General features: G+C 42.2%; 1 protein-coding gene across 22 annotated transcripts in view; it reads left to right on the plus strand.

Annotated features, from left to right (window-relative positions):
- TNRC6B (trinucleotide repeat containing adaptor 6B) overlaps positions 1 to 16,639 on the plus strand; it is a 97,389-nt gene that overhangs the window by 48,019 nt on the left and 32,731 nt on the right. For 13 of the 22 annotated variants that reach the window (XM_083701748.1, XM_083701763.1, XM_083701764.1 and 10 more), the window contains 7 exons: positions 2,993 to 3,014; positions 3,252 to 3,599; positions 5,775 to 8,099; positions 10,087 to 10,242; positions 12,851 to 13,029; positions 13,311 to 13,385; positions 14,502 to 14,547. In XM_083701748.1, coding sequence (XP_083557874.1) covers positions 2,993 to 3,014; positions 3,252 to 3,599; positions 5,775 to 8,099; positions 10,087 to 10,242; positions 12,851 to 13,029; positions 13,311 to 13,385; positions 14,502 to 14,547 — 3,151 coding nt within the window. The remainder of the gene's footprint in view (positions 1 to 2,992; positions 3,015 to 3,251; positions 3,600 to 5,774; positions 8,100 to 10,086; positions 10,243 to 12,850; positions 13,030 to 13,310; positions 13,386 to 14,501; positions 14,548 to 16,639) is intronic. The other 9 variants (XM_083701750.1, XM_083701769.1, XM_083701749.1 and 6 more) reach the window with 1 other exon arrangement.

Here is a 16,639-nt window from a genome sequence, read left to right on the forward strand (position 1 = left end):
TGCTTCCATTATAATTTTCCTCTAGAAAGGGATTAGACAAATGCATAAAGACATCTAAGCCACTGGCCATCTCTACGTATTATGACAGTGAATTCCATGTAACCTGTACTTTGTGTAAAGCCCTTCTTATTGTCTGCCCATAATCTATTCCCAGTCAGTGGTAAGTGACCTCCCAAAATTAGTGTTATAAGAAAGATGACATTCTTTCCATTTTTCACTGCCTAGTTAATAATTTTATGAATGACAGTCATGTCCCCCCTTAGTCTCCCCCCCCCCTTTTTAAACCAAAAACCCATGGGATTGACGGGGGGGACAGACAGGACAGTAGTGAGAGTCTTAACTCAGTAGTGGGGGGGGGGGCTTGCCCCTTGTGCTTCCTGAGCCACTATGCCCCTAACCCAGGTTAAGAATCTGGACAAATCATGGCCACAGGATCAGGGTTAGCAGCGCCTACTCTTGTCTGGGGTCTCCCTCTGTTCTGAAGTCCTCCTGAGTGAGTGAGTAGATGCCCTTACAGCCATTGTAATGTGAGCTTGCAGTCCCTCCTGCCTTGGGTAGGAAAGTGCAGGGAGGGTGCTGCTTGCCTGCATCCTCTTTTGGACATTTTCTCCCAGTATTGGAAAGGAAAATGTGTTGGCTTCTCAGACGGATTGGCACACTCTGCCCCAACCACTCTCCTGTGACTCTGTTAAATTAAAACAACAACAACACTGTGCCAGCGTCTAGGGCAGGCACACACCAGTTACTGCCGCAAAATTTCTTCCCACCGCTCTCTGAGCTTTTCTTTTGACTGCTTGGCCCCTTATGCCCTGTCTTGACTGAGGCCTTCCCACCCCCACTTTCCTGTTAAGCAAACAAAGTTGGTGGGTTGGAGTTGGGGCAGCGCAAAGGTGTGAATGGGTTTCCAGTAAAAATAAATAAAATAAAAGCAAAACTACAAAATACAAATTTATGCATCTGCCAAAACTGAGCACTATGTGAGCTCAGGAGAACCACGTTCACTTGTGAGACAGGGCCAGTCTGGGGAGAACAGGATGGTTCCTCCTCCAGGAAGCATCTTAAAGCATCCTGCATAACCCAGCAGAGGGGAGGAGCCTTCGTCTTGAGCTATTTGAGGAGCGATGACTAGAACCTGTGTGTTCTCTTCAATACTTGTGCTCAAACTGGCCTCTCAAAGGGTTTTTATTTCTGGATTTGGAGCTCATGTCTGCTTGCAGCCTTTTAGTGCCTGCTTCTTGAAATGGTAAATAAACAGGAAGCACTCGTTAAAAAACGGGGTTCTATACCGTAATCTTTTGCTAACTCTTTTAAGCCCCATTACTAACGTAAATCAGGCAGAGTTGTTTGTGGGCAGTCCTGTATCAAATAATAAGGTGAATTATACTGTGTTTTTCTCAGTTGGAATGATGGACATGGGAAAAGAGGTGTTTTGCATGCACTGGCGGAGGAAGAGGGGTGCGGGGGGGAATGCACTGCCCCAGGCAGCCTGATCCTGGTGGGGTGCCATTGCGGCTCCCCCCCCCCCACGCACGCGCTGGGCACCACGCCGCCGCAGGCGGCAAATCATGCCTCCCGGGACGTGCACCAACCACTCCCCCACCTGCTCTCCGCCCCCAGTGCCGGAGCATGAAGCTCCGCCATTGTTTGCATGTGTGTTTATTTTACAAGAGAGATTTGGCTAGGTTGGTGCAAACAATAAACTCACATTGTACTATACTGTAACACTGCACCAACCACAATTATTTTAAGAAGAGATAGTTAAAACTCAACTATTTTTTCCCCATTGTTGTGTAAAGTGTTCTTTATCAAAAGGTTCGAAGTTTATAATAACACAGAGTTTAAGGAAACTTCCTAGTCGTAGAAATCTTGAATAATTGTATTCAGAGTCTTGTTTTCTAAGCATTTTATTCACATTGGTTTGACTTACTGAAAAGCTTTTAGTGGCATTGTGTTTACCCTAGTCAGACTTTCAGCACAGTTTGTCCCTGCAACATTTGTTGAGTTGTTGGAAATCTAATAGTTCTAGAATTCCAATGTTTTTTCACTTCAGTGTTGGAAAGCCGTGGCGTATATGCTGCATTGAGGTAGCCCCTTCAGGTGTTACGTTGCCTTGTATAAGAATCTGTATCCTTGCTCATGTTTACTTACTTGAAATTTGTTAAAGCAGTGGTTCTTCAGATAATCTATTACTGGGAAGAAAATAGGCTTGTACTTTAAGATGCTCTGTTTCTTAGAACGGGGGAGGAGGGTGGCGCTGTGATCTAAACCACTGAGTCTCTTGGACTTTCCAATCGGGAAGTCGGCTCTTCGAATCCGTGTGTTGGGGTGAGCATTGTCCCAGCTTCTGCCAACCTAGTAGTTCGAAAGCACACCAGTGCAAGTAGATAAATAGGTACTGCTGTGGAAGGAGGTAAATGGCGTTTCCATGTGCCCTGGCTTCCGTCACTGTGTTCCATTTAGCCAGAAGCGGTTTAGTAATGATGGCCACATGACCCGGAAAGCTGTCTGTGGACAAACACCCGCTTCCTCGGCCTGAAGTGAGATGAGCGCCGCACTCCATAGTTGCCTTTGACTGGACTTAACCATCCAGGGGTCCTTTACTTTTACCCTTAGCCATTTATTACAGTTCTGTTGAGCAAACACTTCAGTTGTTAGACAAAGTAATTTTTCTTGCCTATCTTGTGTCAAATATTCCTGTTATCTGGGTTCTAGTACATACATTAGTATCAGTTTTCTTTTGTCTGCTTACTTGCAAAATGAAAGAAATGCCTAGATATTTGAAAAGGAGGAAGAATCTTTTGCTAAACAATATGTATAAATACTGAAAAAGACAAGTTGTTTGACCATTTTAATATTTGTATATGCCTAAACAGGTTACGTTTAGGCATATACAAATATGCCTAAATGTAACACAAGTTTACCTTTAACACAGGCTTAACTTAGTTAATGTTAATAAGGCTATTTTTATTTATTCTTCTGATTTCACTTACAGGTCACAGATCAAAAAACCAAAGGTAAAAGACTTTTAATTTTTCTAAAATTTACAATAAGTTTTTTTGGTCTTTGAGCAGATCATTTTCCACTTCTTTCTTAAAACAAAGTTCTTCTACCCTTATTAGCTTCATAGGATCAGGGCATGAAATATATTTTAATACTAAAAATGTTTTTTCATAAATAATTTTAAATATAGCCTTTCATATTGTTCAGCTTGCAAAACAATTCAGAACACCTATTTACATATTTTGTTGTAGTGCCCGAAGCAACGAAACCAAGTTTAAGCCAACCAGTGACCGCCAGCCCAATTGGCAGCTCTCCATCGCCACCAGTCAATGGTGGCAACAATGCCAAAAGGGTGGCAGTGCCGAACGGTCAACCGCCAAGCGCCGCCCGCTACATGCCTCGGGAGGTGCCGCCGCGATTCCGTTGCCAGCAGGACCACAAAGTGTTACTGAAACGTGGGCAGCCCCCTCCGCCATCTTGTATGCTCCTTGGGAGTGGAGTAGGGCCACCTCCTTCTCCAGCACCTGGAGTAAATCCAAACAACGCACAACTAGTAACAACAGGAGTGCTGCTGCCATGTGACAGTGGGACTGCAACAGGTAGGAAAGCTTTTGTTATTTCCCTTTGGGTTTGAGTTCGACATTATGTGATCCTAACCCTCTATTTTCTTGCCAAATATCTTCAAGAAAAGGCTAAGGAGTAAACCCTACACAAATCCAGAGTGGAGTTCCTAAGACTGTTGGATGGTAAGCCTCCTGGCAACTCCTGCAGCCAAGCTGGTGCCAAATGTATTGCTCCTCTTTCCTTTAGACCACATCAGCAAGGCTGAGGGTGGGGGGTATTGTTGTCTGGGCAGCCCAGGACCTCCATACACACTGCCCAGGCTTGCACCCCGGGGAGGTCACTTCAGTGCTGATAACCCCCAGAGGCACACTCCATTGTCTGTTGAGACAGCCGGGTGCCAACAACAACAACATCCTCCTGAATTGTTTCAAGACAGTTTTTGATTGGGTAGATAGGGAGGTAGCCCATCTTAAAAAGTGATGTTGTAGGAATAGAAAAAGGGAAATTAAAATCCTTAAACTCTGGGCACCTTCCTTATATGTGGATAGTCTAATGAATTTGGAGTCTAATGAAGGCGAGTGTTACATTTTTTTACAAAATGATGAACGGTGACAAATATGTATAAAGTAATTTTTCTTTAATTATAATGGAAGTTTGCTTCTCCTGATTAAAATTGGTTACCAGAACACTTAGGTCTGACAAAAGGAGGTACTTCAAAATAGCACATGCAATTAATTAGCATGGAATTCACAACTACAAGATGCTAGGTTCATGGCGTTCAGGTCTCAACAGGTGGTAGCCATGATAGCAAAAAGAAAAACATGTTCACAGTCTGCCTTAAATATCTTTTTATAATATTTTGTTTAAAAAGCATTAGTAGAATTAAAATATATACACATTAAAGATCACATACAATAAAAACATCACAGCACTAGCCCTTTCCTTAAAAGTAAGTGGCACTAATAAAGAAGAAAGTTCCAAAGTGCAGATTGCAGCAAGCTGCTGATTCTGAAGGTTCATCCTATCTGTACTTAAAAACAGTCATAAAAACAGGAAGAATAAAATTACAAGATAAGAAAATAATAATAGAAAGTCTAAAAGAATGAATTATATAAATATATCTTCCGTATATTTACCAAGCATACCAAATATTCATGAATGTTGCCAAATAAATGTAGTGGGACTGTGTCAACCATTACGTTGTTTAGTCATATAAATCACAAACGGCCCCCAAGTAGAAGCAGAAGCAGTTTTTTCAGAAATGCACATGACTTTTAAAATAATAAGATGCACTCTTCCACATTAAATATTGGATACTAGGAATAAACAAGGAAAGAGCAGCATGTTTGCCCTTTGCTTCCCAAAGATAACTAGCTAATTCTTCAGACACAGAAAGCTGGATGAGATAGATATTGGTTCTAGAAGGCAGTTATTATACTGCGTTCAGATATCTATGGTAAACCTGATTTTTCATTGCCCTTTTACCTTGGAGAGAGACTTGCATGCTCAAGACTTGAGATGGGCTCAAATTTCTCCCCAGAAGGTACCAAGTGAACAGATCCTCAGTGTGTTTAAAGGGTAACTGAATGTAAATGTTTTAAGGATTATTATTTTTATCTGCAAAAGATGTTATCTTTGGGGAACTTTAAACAAGTACTTTTTTTTGTTTTTTCATCTAATTTGCACCTCTCTCACAAGCTAAACTTGAAAGTTAATTGGTACAATTGATGATGGCCCAGTTATCAATTTGCAGGACTAGGAGGTATTTTATTTGGCCTGATATGGTACTCTTCCTTACTGAGTATGGCACATAATGCATACAAAATTAAATGTGACATTGTTAAGAACATTAATGTAGCCCTTCTTGATCAAGCCAAGGTCTACCTAGTTCAGCATTGGACTAGCTCCATGCCTCTGGAAAACCTGTAAGCAGGCCTGAAGACTGAAGCCTTCCCATTGTCTGTCCCTATCGATTGGAATTCAAAGCCATACTGCCTCTGAACATCCAGGTGCCATTCAGGCTATGAATTTGTTAAATTCTTATAAAAAGTCATCTCAGTTAGTGGGCACCATAGATTTTGTGATTGTGAATGTCATAAATGATGGCTTGTAAATACTTTAAAATTCAGAATAATGCAAATAACTGGTATGTGCTGTTTATCGTTCTCCATGTGTTTATGTATAATTGTGAATAAGTTTCATTCTTTTAGATTCAACAACAGGAGGTGGTGCTTCTTCAAATTATGCAAATTCCACTTGGGGTCCTGGAGCCTCCTCCAACAGCACCAATGCCAACCCAACTCACGTCTGGGACGCGGTGATTGTAGACAGGTCTGACATGGAAGAGTGGCCTTGTATTGCCAGCAAAGATACTGAGTCTTCTTCCGAGAACACCACAGACAACAACAGTGCCTCGAACCCTGGCTTGGAGAAGAGCACTCTGCCAGGAAGCACCACTAGTAACAAAGGAAAAGGAAAAAACCAGTGCCAGTCTGGAAGCTCTGGTAACGAATGTAATCTTGGGGCCTGGAAATCTGACCCTAAAGCTAAATCTGTTCAATCTTCCAATCCTGCAGCAGAGAGTAATAGTGGTCTAGCAAGCTGGAGGAACTTGAGTGGGCAGGACAGAATTGGCCCCAGTTCTGGCTTCAGCAATTTCAACCCAAATAGCAACCCATCTGCTTGGCCAGCACTAATTCAGGAGGGCAATTCAAGGAAAGGGACTTCAGAATCTGATAATGGTGGCTCCAATGCACAGATTAGTACAGCAGGTCAGACATCTAGGGAACAGCAGTCAAAGATGGAAAATGCGGGTGTTAACTTTGTCTCTGGCAGAGAACAGGCTCAAATTCACAACACTGATGGACCAAAAAATGGAAACACTAACTCCTTGAACTTAAGTTCACCAAACCCAATGGAGAATAAGGGAATGTCCTTTGAAATGGGCTTTGGGAACCCCTCCAGGAACACTGATGCCCCTTCACAAAGCACTGGAGAGAGAAAGACTGGGAGTGTTGGGTCTTGGGGTACAGTTAGGGGGCCTTCTGGAATGGACAGTGTCTCTGGTCAAAGCAATTCTGGAAATCATGGGAACAATGGAAAGGATAGGGAGGACTCGTGGAAGGGAGCTTCTGTTCAAAAATCGAATGGGTCACGAAATGATTCTTGGGATAACAGTAACAGGTCTACGGGTGATGGGTCTTGGACCATTGGCCCTCAACACTCTAGTGAAAACAAATGGAGTGAAGGGAACAAAATGACATCAGGGGTGTCTCAGGGAGAATGGAAACAGCCGTCTGGGTCTGATGAATTGAAGATTGGAGAATGGAGTGGTCCAAACCAACCAAATTCTAGCACTGGAGCATGGGACAATCAAAAGGGCCACCCCCTTCCTGAAAACCAAGGCAATTCCCAGGCTCCCTGTTGGGGTAGATCTTCCAGCTCTACAGGAAGTGAGGTTGGAGGTCAAAGCACTGGAAGCAACCATAAAGCAGGAAGTAGTGACAGTCACAATTCTGGACGTCGATCATATAGGCCTACACATCCTGATTGCCAAGCAGTCTTGCAAACTTTGTTGAGCAGGACTGATTTGGATCCCCGAGTGCTTTCAAATACTGGCTGGGGTCAAACTCAAATCAAGCAAGATACTGTTTGGGACATAGAAGAGATGCCAAGGGCAGAGGGAAAGACTGATAAAGGAACTGAGGGGTGGGAGAGTTCTGCCATTCAGACAAAGAGCTCAGGGGGCTGGGGAGATGCACCCAGCCAAAGCAATCAAATCAAGTCTGGATGGGGTGAACTCTCTGCTCCGACAGAGTGGAAAGATCCCAAAAACACTGGAGGATGGAATGATTTCAAGAACAATTGTTCTAATTGGGGAGGAGGAAGACAAGAAGAAAAGGTGACAACATCTTGGAATGAGAATTCCAACAAAGACCCAGGGTGGAATGGACGACCACCTAATCAAGGGTGGTCTTCTGGAAAGAATGGCTGGGGAGAGGAAGTTGACCAAACAAAAAATAGTAACTGGGAAAGTTCAGGAAACAAGTCGATGTCAGGCTGGGGTGAAGCTGGTCAAAATGAGATTGGGACTTGGGGTAATGGTGCAAATACAAACTGTTCCTCAAAAGGAGGGTGGGATAATAATAAAAGAACTCCGGCATGGAATGATTCTGGTAGACAAGCCAATTCCTGGAATAATCAGCAACAGCAACACCATCCGCAGTCAGAAGCACCTGCCTCCTGGGGCCCACCACCACCACAGCCTCCAGGAAATGGGAGGTCACCCAATCCTAACTGGAACAGTGGGCCACAGCCAACTGCCTCAAAGGATGAGGAACCCAGTGGCTGGGAAGAACCATCCCCCCAATCAATTAGTCGAAAAATGGATATTGATGATGGCACCTCAGCGTGGGGAGATCCCAGCAGTTACAACTACAAGAATGTGAACCTGTGGGACAAGAACTCACAAGGTGGACAAGCTTCACGAGAACAGAATCTGCCAACTCCAAGGCCCAGCAAAGTAGCACCCTCAGGTATTCCTTTTATTTGCCTTCTTCATTGTAATGCAAACTAGTAAATGCAGATCTAAATATGGTGAGAGGGTACCCGCATTCTGTAGCTAGGTCTGTGTCATTTGAAATTATGGAGACACAACTTCATATATCAAAGAGGTGGCTTCATGTGAAATGTTCACTGTTCACAAGTAAGGCTGTTTGCTGTGTCAGGAACTGGGAGAGGGGAGCCCCAATGTGTTTAACTTGTGAAAGGGGGAATAGTGTTAACACAGAACAATCTGCAGCCAGTGGTGCTTGAAACTTCATCTGTATGTCACCACAAGGATCCCATCCATGTGCAGTCTTGATCCTATTACTTAAGCTGAATGTATGTGTATATGTGCAAATACACCTGCTGAAGCTATGCCCTAAAAGGGTGTTTTTGCAAGCTACCAGCTTACTGTCACTAAAATTTTGAATTAAAACACCCACTTGTTACTATCAAGGGAATCTGTGAACAGTAGAAGGCTTCTACAGGGTGAGTCCTTTAAAAGAGGACCTGTGGATACAGAGTACACAAGTTCCAAGGGGCCTCTTTTAAAAGACTCAACCTGTATATGTGTATTTCCTGCTGAACCAGGAACTTTGTGCATGATTCCCATAGCTGGATCCCATTGTTTAACCTCCAGGACCACATGTACTATTTTAGTGCTGAATTGGGGCCTCATCCTGATCACTGTCTTGGGGAATGGTGGTGAAGGGTCTGTGGGTATTGAATTCAGCTCTCTTATCCAGCTGGTGATTGGTGCTTTCAAAGCTGACTGGTATATGCAGTCTGTTGCTGTACACTATTATCTTTGGATTGTGGGTAAGGGGACTTGTCTCTCAAGATGCATCATTACCAGTAATGGTGGTTTTTGTGAGTCAGTTTGCATCCTTGCTTCTTCAGTAGAAATATATAGCTTCATCTACAGGCAGCATTGGGCCTGCAGTTAATTTACAGTAGGGGTAGGGTATCTTTGGCCTGCATGCCAAATTTGACTTGCCCTATCTCTCCATTTGGCCCACCAGGATGTTTTATCCAAGCCATACCCAACTACCCCACCAGTGGGGCAGATAATTATGGGACTTTGTCAGAGGGGGCTGTTGCAAAGTGCTTGGGAAGCACTGAACACAGAAATTGCAAAACTCTTCACATAGTACTTCCAAAACATTCAACGATCACCTGGTTATGACATCAGATGATTTACCGGTGGATGGTCTGGCTTACCTGTCAAAGTTGGAATTGGGGGAGATCAAGATTTGGCCTGCCAGGGCAAACATATTCCCTACCTCTGTTTTAAAGTAACAAATAGGATTAGTTAATGATTCAAATTATCCAATTTTTCTTGAATTACTTTGCTTTCCCTAGAAATGACAATGTAATTCAGCAGCATTATGTAAAAAGCCATTTTTTTGTTGAATGTTCAACTGCAGTTAGGTGCAGCAAAGCACCCAGGCCCCCTTCTGTGTTGGGAAGGGTGATGTGCATCGAAAAAAGGGAGTGCTTATCCTTCCTTGCCAGTCACCTCCCCTCACCCAGTTTCTCTTACTTTCAACTATTGCAGACCCTTGGTTTTTCTAGCAAACTGCAGGTGTCTGCATATACAGTTTGTTACATTTCAATGTAACATGATTTTCCTCTCATATTACCATTTTTCTGACCTCATTCAGGTATATTTTAAAAACATTTGCTTAAAGTCTTTGCCTTAGCATATAGAACATCTAATTATTGACAGAGCTTGTTTTGCGGATAGGATCAGACTTTCATTTTAGTACAATAATATTACATTATCACACTGTTTGTGTGTTTTTCTTTTACACTAAGAATCATGTGGTGTAAGAGTCAGAACAAACACTAAAGTATGACAGAATGGGGTCAGCAGTATAGAAATATGTAGATTTTTCTCAGTTGATGCTGTGCTAAATGTCAGAAAGCAACTTCAATTCATTAAAAGTGCATAATGAAAACTCTTTCTATATGAAGTCTGGAACAAAAGCACACCTCCTGCTCCAGATAATGGTACAGCTGCTTGGGGTGAACCAAATGAAACCAGCCCTGGATGGGGTGAAGCTGATGATACAGGGGCTTCTACAGGTTGGGGAAATGGACCCTCCACTGCACCAAATGCCATAAAACCTAGTGAGTACTTGCCAGTTGCCATTTCTGTAACAATTCTATGTACTTTTAGATTTAAAAAATAGGTTTCTGAATGAGGGTATGGTGCTGCGCCCATGTCTGGTGTTTATTTCAGCTCTAGCATGGTAATAGAGGAAATTTTTACACACCTGATTGGATTAGTACTATATCTTGGGCAAAGATGGCATGGTAGGCAAGGAAGCAATGGAGGACCCCCCCCCCCTTTGTCAACCTAACACAAGGTAATTAGTCACTAATTGAAGCTCCCTGGTCCCTTGTAAGGTAGATAACAGAGGCAAGGTAAAATGTCAGTATTCATCAGAGTGGACTAGGCTGTTTGCGTCATTAAATGGTCAAGAAGCATGTAGTGCAGGGGTGGGAATCTCTGGCCCTCCAGATGTCAGTTAGACTCCCATCAGCCCCAGCTGATGACTAACAGTCAGTGATGATGGGAGTCTAGCAGTATCTGGAGGATCCCAGATTCCCCATCTCTGATGTAGGCACTCTATTCTTCTGCTGTGAATCTTATGTGTTTGATGATAATTACTATTCCGATATAACAAAGTCTAATATACTTACTCCATGTTAATGCTTTTATCTGCCTGGTCAGATTATTGAAAATAGCACAATAATAATTCTGTTGGAGGGTTATGTAGTTAGGAATTGGAAAATGGCAGTAATCAGATTACCATATTGGTCTGAATATGAGCCTCACTTTCCCCCAAATTCCGACCATGAAAAGTTAAAGTGTGGCTTATATTTGCAACCTTACGGTATGCAGCCAGGAGCATAATCCCCTTCCTCTCCCCCAAGGCTGGGAAGGGAGAGAGCAAGGAGGGGGAAGGGCCACCAGGAACGCAGCATGGCTCCCCCAAAAAAGTATGCAATCAGGAGCAGTGAGGAATGGAGCAGCCTATATTTGGGTATTCCCCCCACATTATAAAGGTGCGGCTTATTTTGGGTGTGGCTTATATTTGGGCCAATACAGTAGTTATTAATATAGGTGGCTGCACTCCTACTAATTTATAGTGTACAGGTATAAAATTATTTACTATGTTAGAATTACTGGGTTGAATTTAACGTAGCACTAAGGAGATCATTCCATCAGCACAATCATTTTTGCCTGCCTGAAGGAACTATCTCCCCTCCATGCTCAGTGTTCTGGGGATTCACCCAACCCTCCAGAGGCGGAATTGAAGGAGGCCCAGGGGAGGAGAATTGGGGGGGGGGACGCCCTTTGCACTAGCAAGAGTCCTTGTGCTAGCTTCTGCTAGCATGGTGGGGTAGTTGAAACCTATCATTCTAATGCACTTTGTCACAAAACTTTGTTCTTTCAACAAAATACCGATCTCGCTAAAACAAAGTCTAAAGGCTATATTGTTACATGTGAGGAAATGAGGGGAGCATGACAGCTACCACTTTATGGTTTCTTGAAAAGTAATGCCCTTGGGTGGTCAGAAGTTACAAATTTTATTTTGTGCATATATATAGGTGAGTTTTTCCAACTCTAGGAAGCTGAACTTTTAGGGTTACGTATCAGCTTAGTGTTGTATTTCAAGTTTGCTATTGAAGGGCATCTTACAGGATTTTGAATCCTCATTAGTGCATTAATTGGAACACAAAAGTTTAAGCTTTAAGACAAGTGTAGTATAAAAGAAATCTCTAGTGGATGAAATTATTAATACAGTAATACTATTGGGGGCTTTTAAAAGTTACAGTGCCAGTATCATACCTCTATATTTGCATGACATTAAGCAGAATTAGACTGCAAATTAGCCATTACCTTGATATCTAGTCACTAGTAGTAAGGGCAGTTTTCTAGTGCAGATGCATGCAACATGGTGCTGTACAGATATTGTTGGACTTCCAAGCAGTATCTGGAGGGAACCATGTTGTTCACCCCTGTTCTAGGGTTTCTTTGTGGCTACTTGCAAGCTTCTGACCATTCTCCTTTCATGTAGTATTACATTTCTGTAGAAAAGAGGTTCTCCTTTATTAATGCAGCTAAAGGAATATTTTACTTGGAAAAAAAACCCACAGTTTTTATAACTGCTGCTGTAGAATATGAAACTGAAAACTATTTCTGTTCATTAACACCCAGACCTATGTCTTGTGATATTTGGTGTCTTTTTGTTCGTCTCCTTTATTCCAAATCAGAAAACATTAAGGCTATTATCCTATGCACACATCTTTGAACTAACTCGTATTGAATACAAGGAGACTTAACTTCTCAGCAAATACTGAGGTGGGGGGAATAACTTTGCTGTCTCCATTGTGGCTCCCATGGGCTCACTAAGGCAGCCTGCCCTTCACAATCTTCTGATTTTTTTGCCTTTTTTGAGGGCATTGCCTGTATGTTCATGTTTTGTTTTGTGGTGTGTAGGTGTTCTTCCTATTTGGGGAGTAAGGTTCTGACCATTGTCATTTCTTCTTCTATAACATAGGCATTTTTTTGTGTTGACAGCAGTTTCTTAAACTTGCAAATGTGCCCCAGGGCCATAAAGGTTGAGGTTCTCTGCTGTAACCCCTTGATTTTGCCATGTGGTATAATAAAGGCAAGCGAGTTAATAATTGTGATTAGCTTTTGACAATGTTTTCCTCCCCATCGAAGGTTCCAAACCACCTCAAGATGGTTGGGGGGATAATGATGGGCCAGTATCAGGAACGAGGCATTCCAGCTGGGAAGAAGAGGAGGAAGGAGGAGTCTGGAACACAGCAGGCTCTCAGGGAAGCAGTTCCTCCCATAATTCAACAAACTGGGGACAAGGAGGAAAGAAACCACAGATTAAGGTGAGAAAATGCTTAATTCTGTATACCTTAAGTTTCCAAGGAATAATAGTAACAGTGTTTGGTAAATCTGCTTAGTATTTTAATAAACCTTCCTAACCAGCCCCCACTGTAAGGTAGGCCCTTTCACTAAAGAAGAGAGAACCAAGGCTTGAGCAGGATGTCTAAAGCTTACTGGGTTTATTTATGACATTTGATACTTGAAACAGGGAATTGCTTTTTTAAGCTTTCATTCTTAGTCACTGCATGGTGAAATAAACTGATAAATTGTTTCTTTGCTTTAGTGTTCGTTAAAAGGAGGAAGCAGTGATTCGTGGATGAATTCTTTATCTGATCAGATGTCAAATATGGGATTACTAGTAAGGCTTTTAAAATGTCATAATTATGTTTTATATAAACTGTTTACTGACCCGTATTTAACAGACTACAAACAGCTATCTGTCCTAGGCACCTCCATGAATAAGTATTGTCTACAGGTGACCAAGCTGGGAAGCCTTTGCCTTCTGGATGAGATACAGGGTGGAATTCAAAAAAACACTAAGGAGATAGTTCTGTGGGCAAGCAGAAATGCTTGCACTGATGGAGCAATATCTTTTCTCCACCTATGGGCTTCTCCGGGACATTGCCCAACCCTCCAGAAAGGATTTGTGGGAACCTTTGCACTGGCTTCTGCTAGTGAAATCGGATAGTTAAATTTGGCCCAGGGTCCTCAATTATTTATTTAGTTATTTATATATATATAGTGTTTTATAGGTGCAATCCAGTTGAAAGCAGTGTGTAATATAAATTTAGATCAAACACAGAGTGTATTATGTATACATTCTAAGCTACTGTAAGTGAGGAGAACACAGACAAGTTTCTGTGCTGGACTTTATGGGGGAGGGGAGTTGTAGAACACACTGCTTGGCATATGGCGTATTTTTTTTAATAGCCAATTAGGAGGGAAGCTATTGTAGTGCTGTGATAATGCTTATGTTACTCCTGAGAGTCACCAAGGGTTTGGTAGCAAATACCATGTCAATCCAAACTCCAGCTCACTGGGTTAAATAGTTGCACCTTTCCAGAGTTACGGGAACATCCTGTCCCATACTGCCAACACAAGGATTACTTGGCAGCACATTTTAAGACTAGATGCATCTTGAGGATGAAGTAACATTCTGGCTGCTGTTCTCAGAATATAATCCCTTGACCACAGAAATGTCAGGATAGAGAGGTTTGTGTCCAGAGCAGCTGTCCAGCTATTTTTCTCTCTGTTTCTCTGTGCTATTGGTTCATACATTTCTGGCTGTATTTTTGGACACACATCACTACCAGCAATTAGAAAAGGCTATGCTCAAGGTTAGTTCAGTATGCTATTTTTAAGCCTGCCAATTCACCTCTTTAATTTATAAAATGCATGCCCCCCCCCAAAAAAATACTGGATTTTATATTGAACAGCATAATACTTTCTAGTGTTTTTTCTCTTTCTTTTCCAGAATCAAACTGAAGACACTCCGGGCAGTAAAATGGACTTATCAGTAGGTGTGTACCTAATATGGCAATAAGAAAAACTGATTTGGTTCATGAGGCTGAAGTGCTTGGCTTTGAAAACAGTATAATAAAGCAGTATGTGGCCTTTTGCAAAATGATTTTAGAACAGCTTAAGGACCTTTTATATAATTTGGTGTGTAGCTGATGACAATGAAAGAATGAAAGTTTGAGCTAGGATAATGGGAAGGGACTAAGTCTGGTTACTGAGTGCATTAATAAACAGACCGTCCTTGCACAAAGTCCGTTTGTGATAACTGGGTTTCATTCTGTTGAATAGTACATAATGATTCATGGACTTCTAGAGAAAATGTCAAAGACCTACTGTGGAGAAAGAAAAACTGATTTGCTTAGTGGTAGTATGAAGGGAGGTTTTTGTGTGTGTTTTTTTACAGTATTTATAGCCTACTCTTCATTGAATGTTTTCATTCCCAGAGCAGGGAGCAAATGAAAATAAACAGAAAAACAATATAAAAAATTTGTATATAAATGAGACCCATAAACAAATAAAAAATTATCTCAAGGTAAACAAGCAAAATTACAACAACATAAATTACTATTTCCCTTTAACAAATACAAGCCTCACAGTCAGCTGGGCTGTAAGGCAGTGATGTGCAGTTGGGTTTGCTGGCCTCTCCCATCTACCTTCTCTATACTAGCTAGCACAGACAGTATTCAGGGTCTTGGGAAGAGGGTCTGTGGCCTGAAAGGCAGTCAGTAAACCACAGCTAATGTTTCTCTCTTGCTCAGTACTGGGGAAACTTGCAGGCCTCAAGATCAGCAGGACTGCCAGGTAGTGATGCTTTTAGGATGTTGCTTGTCTGAGTGGGTGGAATAATAGTTTTTTTTCTGTCAACAGCTTAACTAAATGAAGCTTCCCCGTCTTAGAGAAGATTGTCATGACAGAGCTCTGTAAAATTATAACCACTTGAAGGAGAAACAGACTGATAACTTACCTAAATTGTCAGAACTCATTCTAGAAAGTAGTTATAGAGGACTTATGCTTAGCCCCATGCAGGCATGGGGTCCTGCAAAGTTCCATCTTGCCCCTCATGTGCTTTAATGTCTATTTGTAGCCACTGGGGGACGTATTCAGAAAATGATGTTTCCCAGCATGATTGCAGTGTCAGCAGTCTGCTGATGATATCCAGCTCTGTTTCTCATTTTCATTTCAAGTCAGGTGAGGCTATGTGCTAGACCAGTTTCTAGAGGCAGCAATGGGGGGAAATAAAAGAAGGCTGAATCCTGACAAGATAAAAGCCCCGGTTCTTGGGTCTGGGAATTGGGTAGGTGAACGCACCCACAAACAGCAGTTGCAAAGTTAGGGTGTGTGTGTGTCAGGATTCAGCCTTCTTTTATTTGCCCCCATTGCTGCCTCTAGACACTGGTCTAGCACATTTTGTGCCCCTCAAGTCCTTGGGCCTCCAGTGTGCGAGTGCCTTTTTTTACTCTTACTGGTTTGCCAGCTATGTCTGTTTCTGGACAGATATCCTGCCAGGGTTACCCACCCCCTAGTAATATTCCATTTAGATTCTACTACGCTGTACATGGGCACACCTTTGAAGATGGTCTGGAAGTGACAGTAATGCAGAATACATTCTGTCAGAATGTTAGCTCATATCACATAAACTCTGATTCTGAAATATCTGCATTCGCTGCCTGTATGCTTCCAGATGGAATTTAAGGTACCATTATTCACCTACAAAGCCCTAAATGACTTGAGACCCAAATATCTGAAATGCCGTATTTACTCAAGTCTTATATGCCATTGAATCTAATTTGCACCTCAATTTTCAAAACCTTGAAACCAAAAAAAGGATTTTCTGGCAAATGTGAATGTCCCATCAAATCTAATGCGCACCTTAATTTTTGCAACGTAATTTGGCCAAAAAAGTGAGCATTAGATTCGAGTAAATACAGTAATCATTGTCCCTTTATATAGGAACTAGGCCCTCCCTGCACATCCCACCATCAGGACAAGTATATTCCGAGGTCCGCCCCCCCCCCCCCCCGGGTTATGGAATGCCATTGCCTTGGAAGTATAACTGGCACCAATATGTCTGGTGTTTCAGCAGCAGGTAAAGGC

The sequence above is a fragment of the Podarcis gaigeae genome, assembly GCF_964106915.1.
Source record: "Podarcis gaigeae genome assembly, chromosome: 10".
NCBI classification, from domain to species: domain Eukaryota; kingdom Metazoa; phylum Chordata; class Lepidosauria; order Squamata; family Lacertidae; genus Podarcis; species Podarcis gaigeae.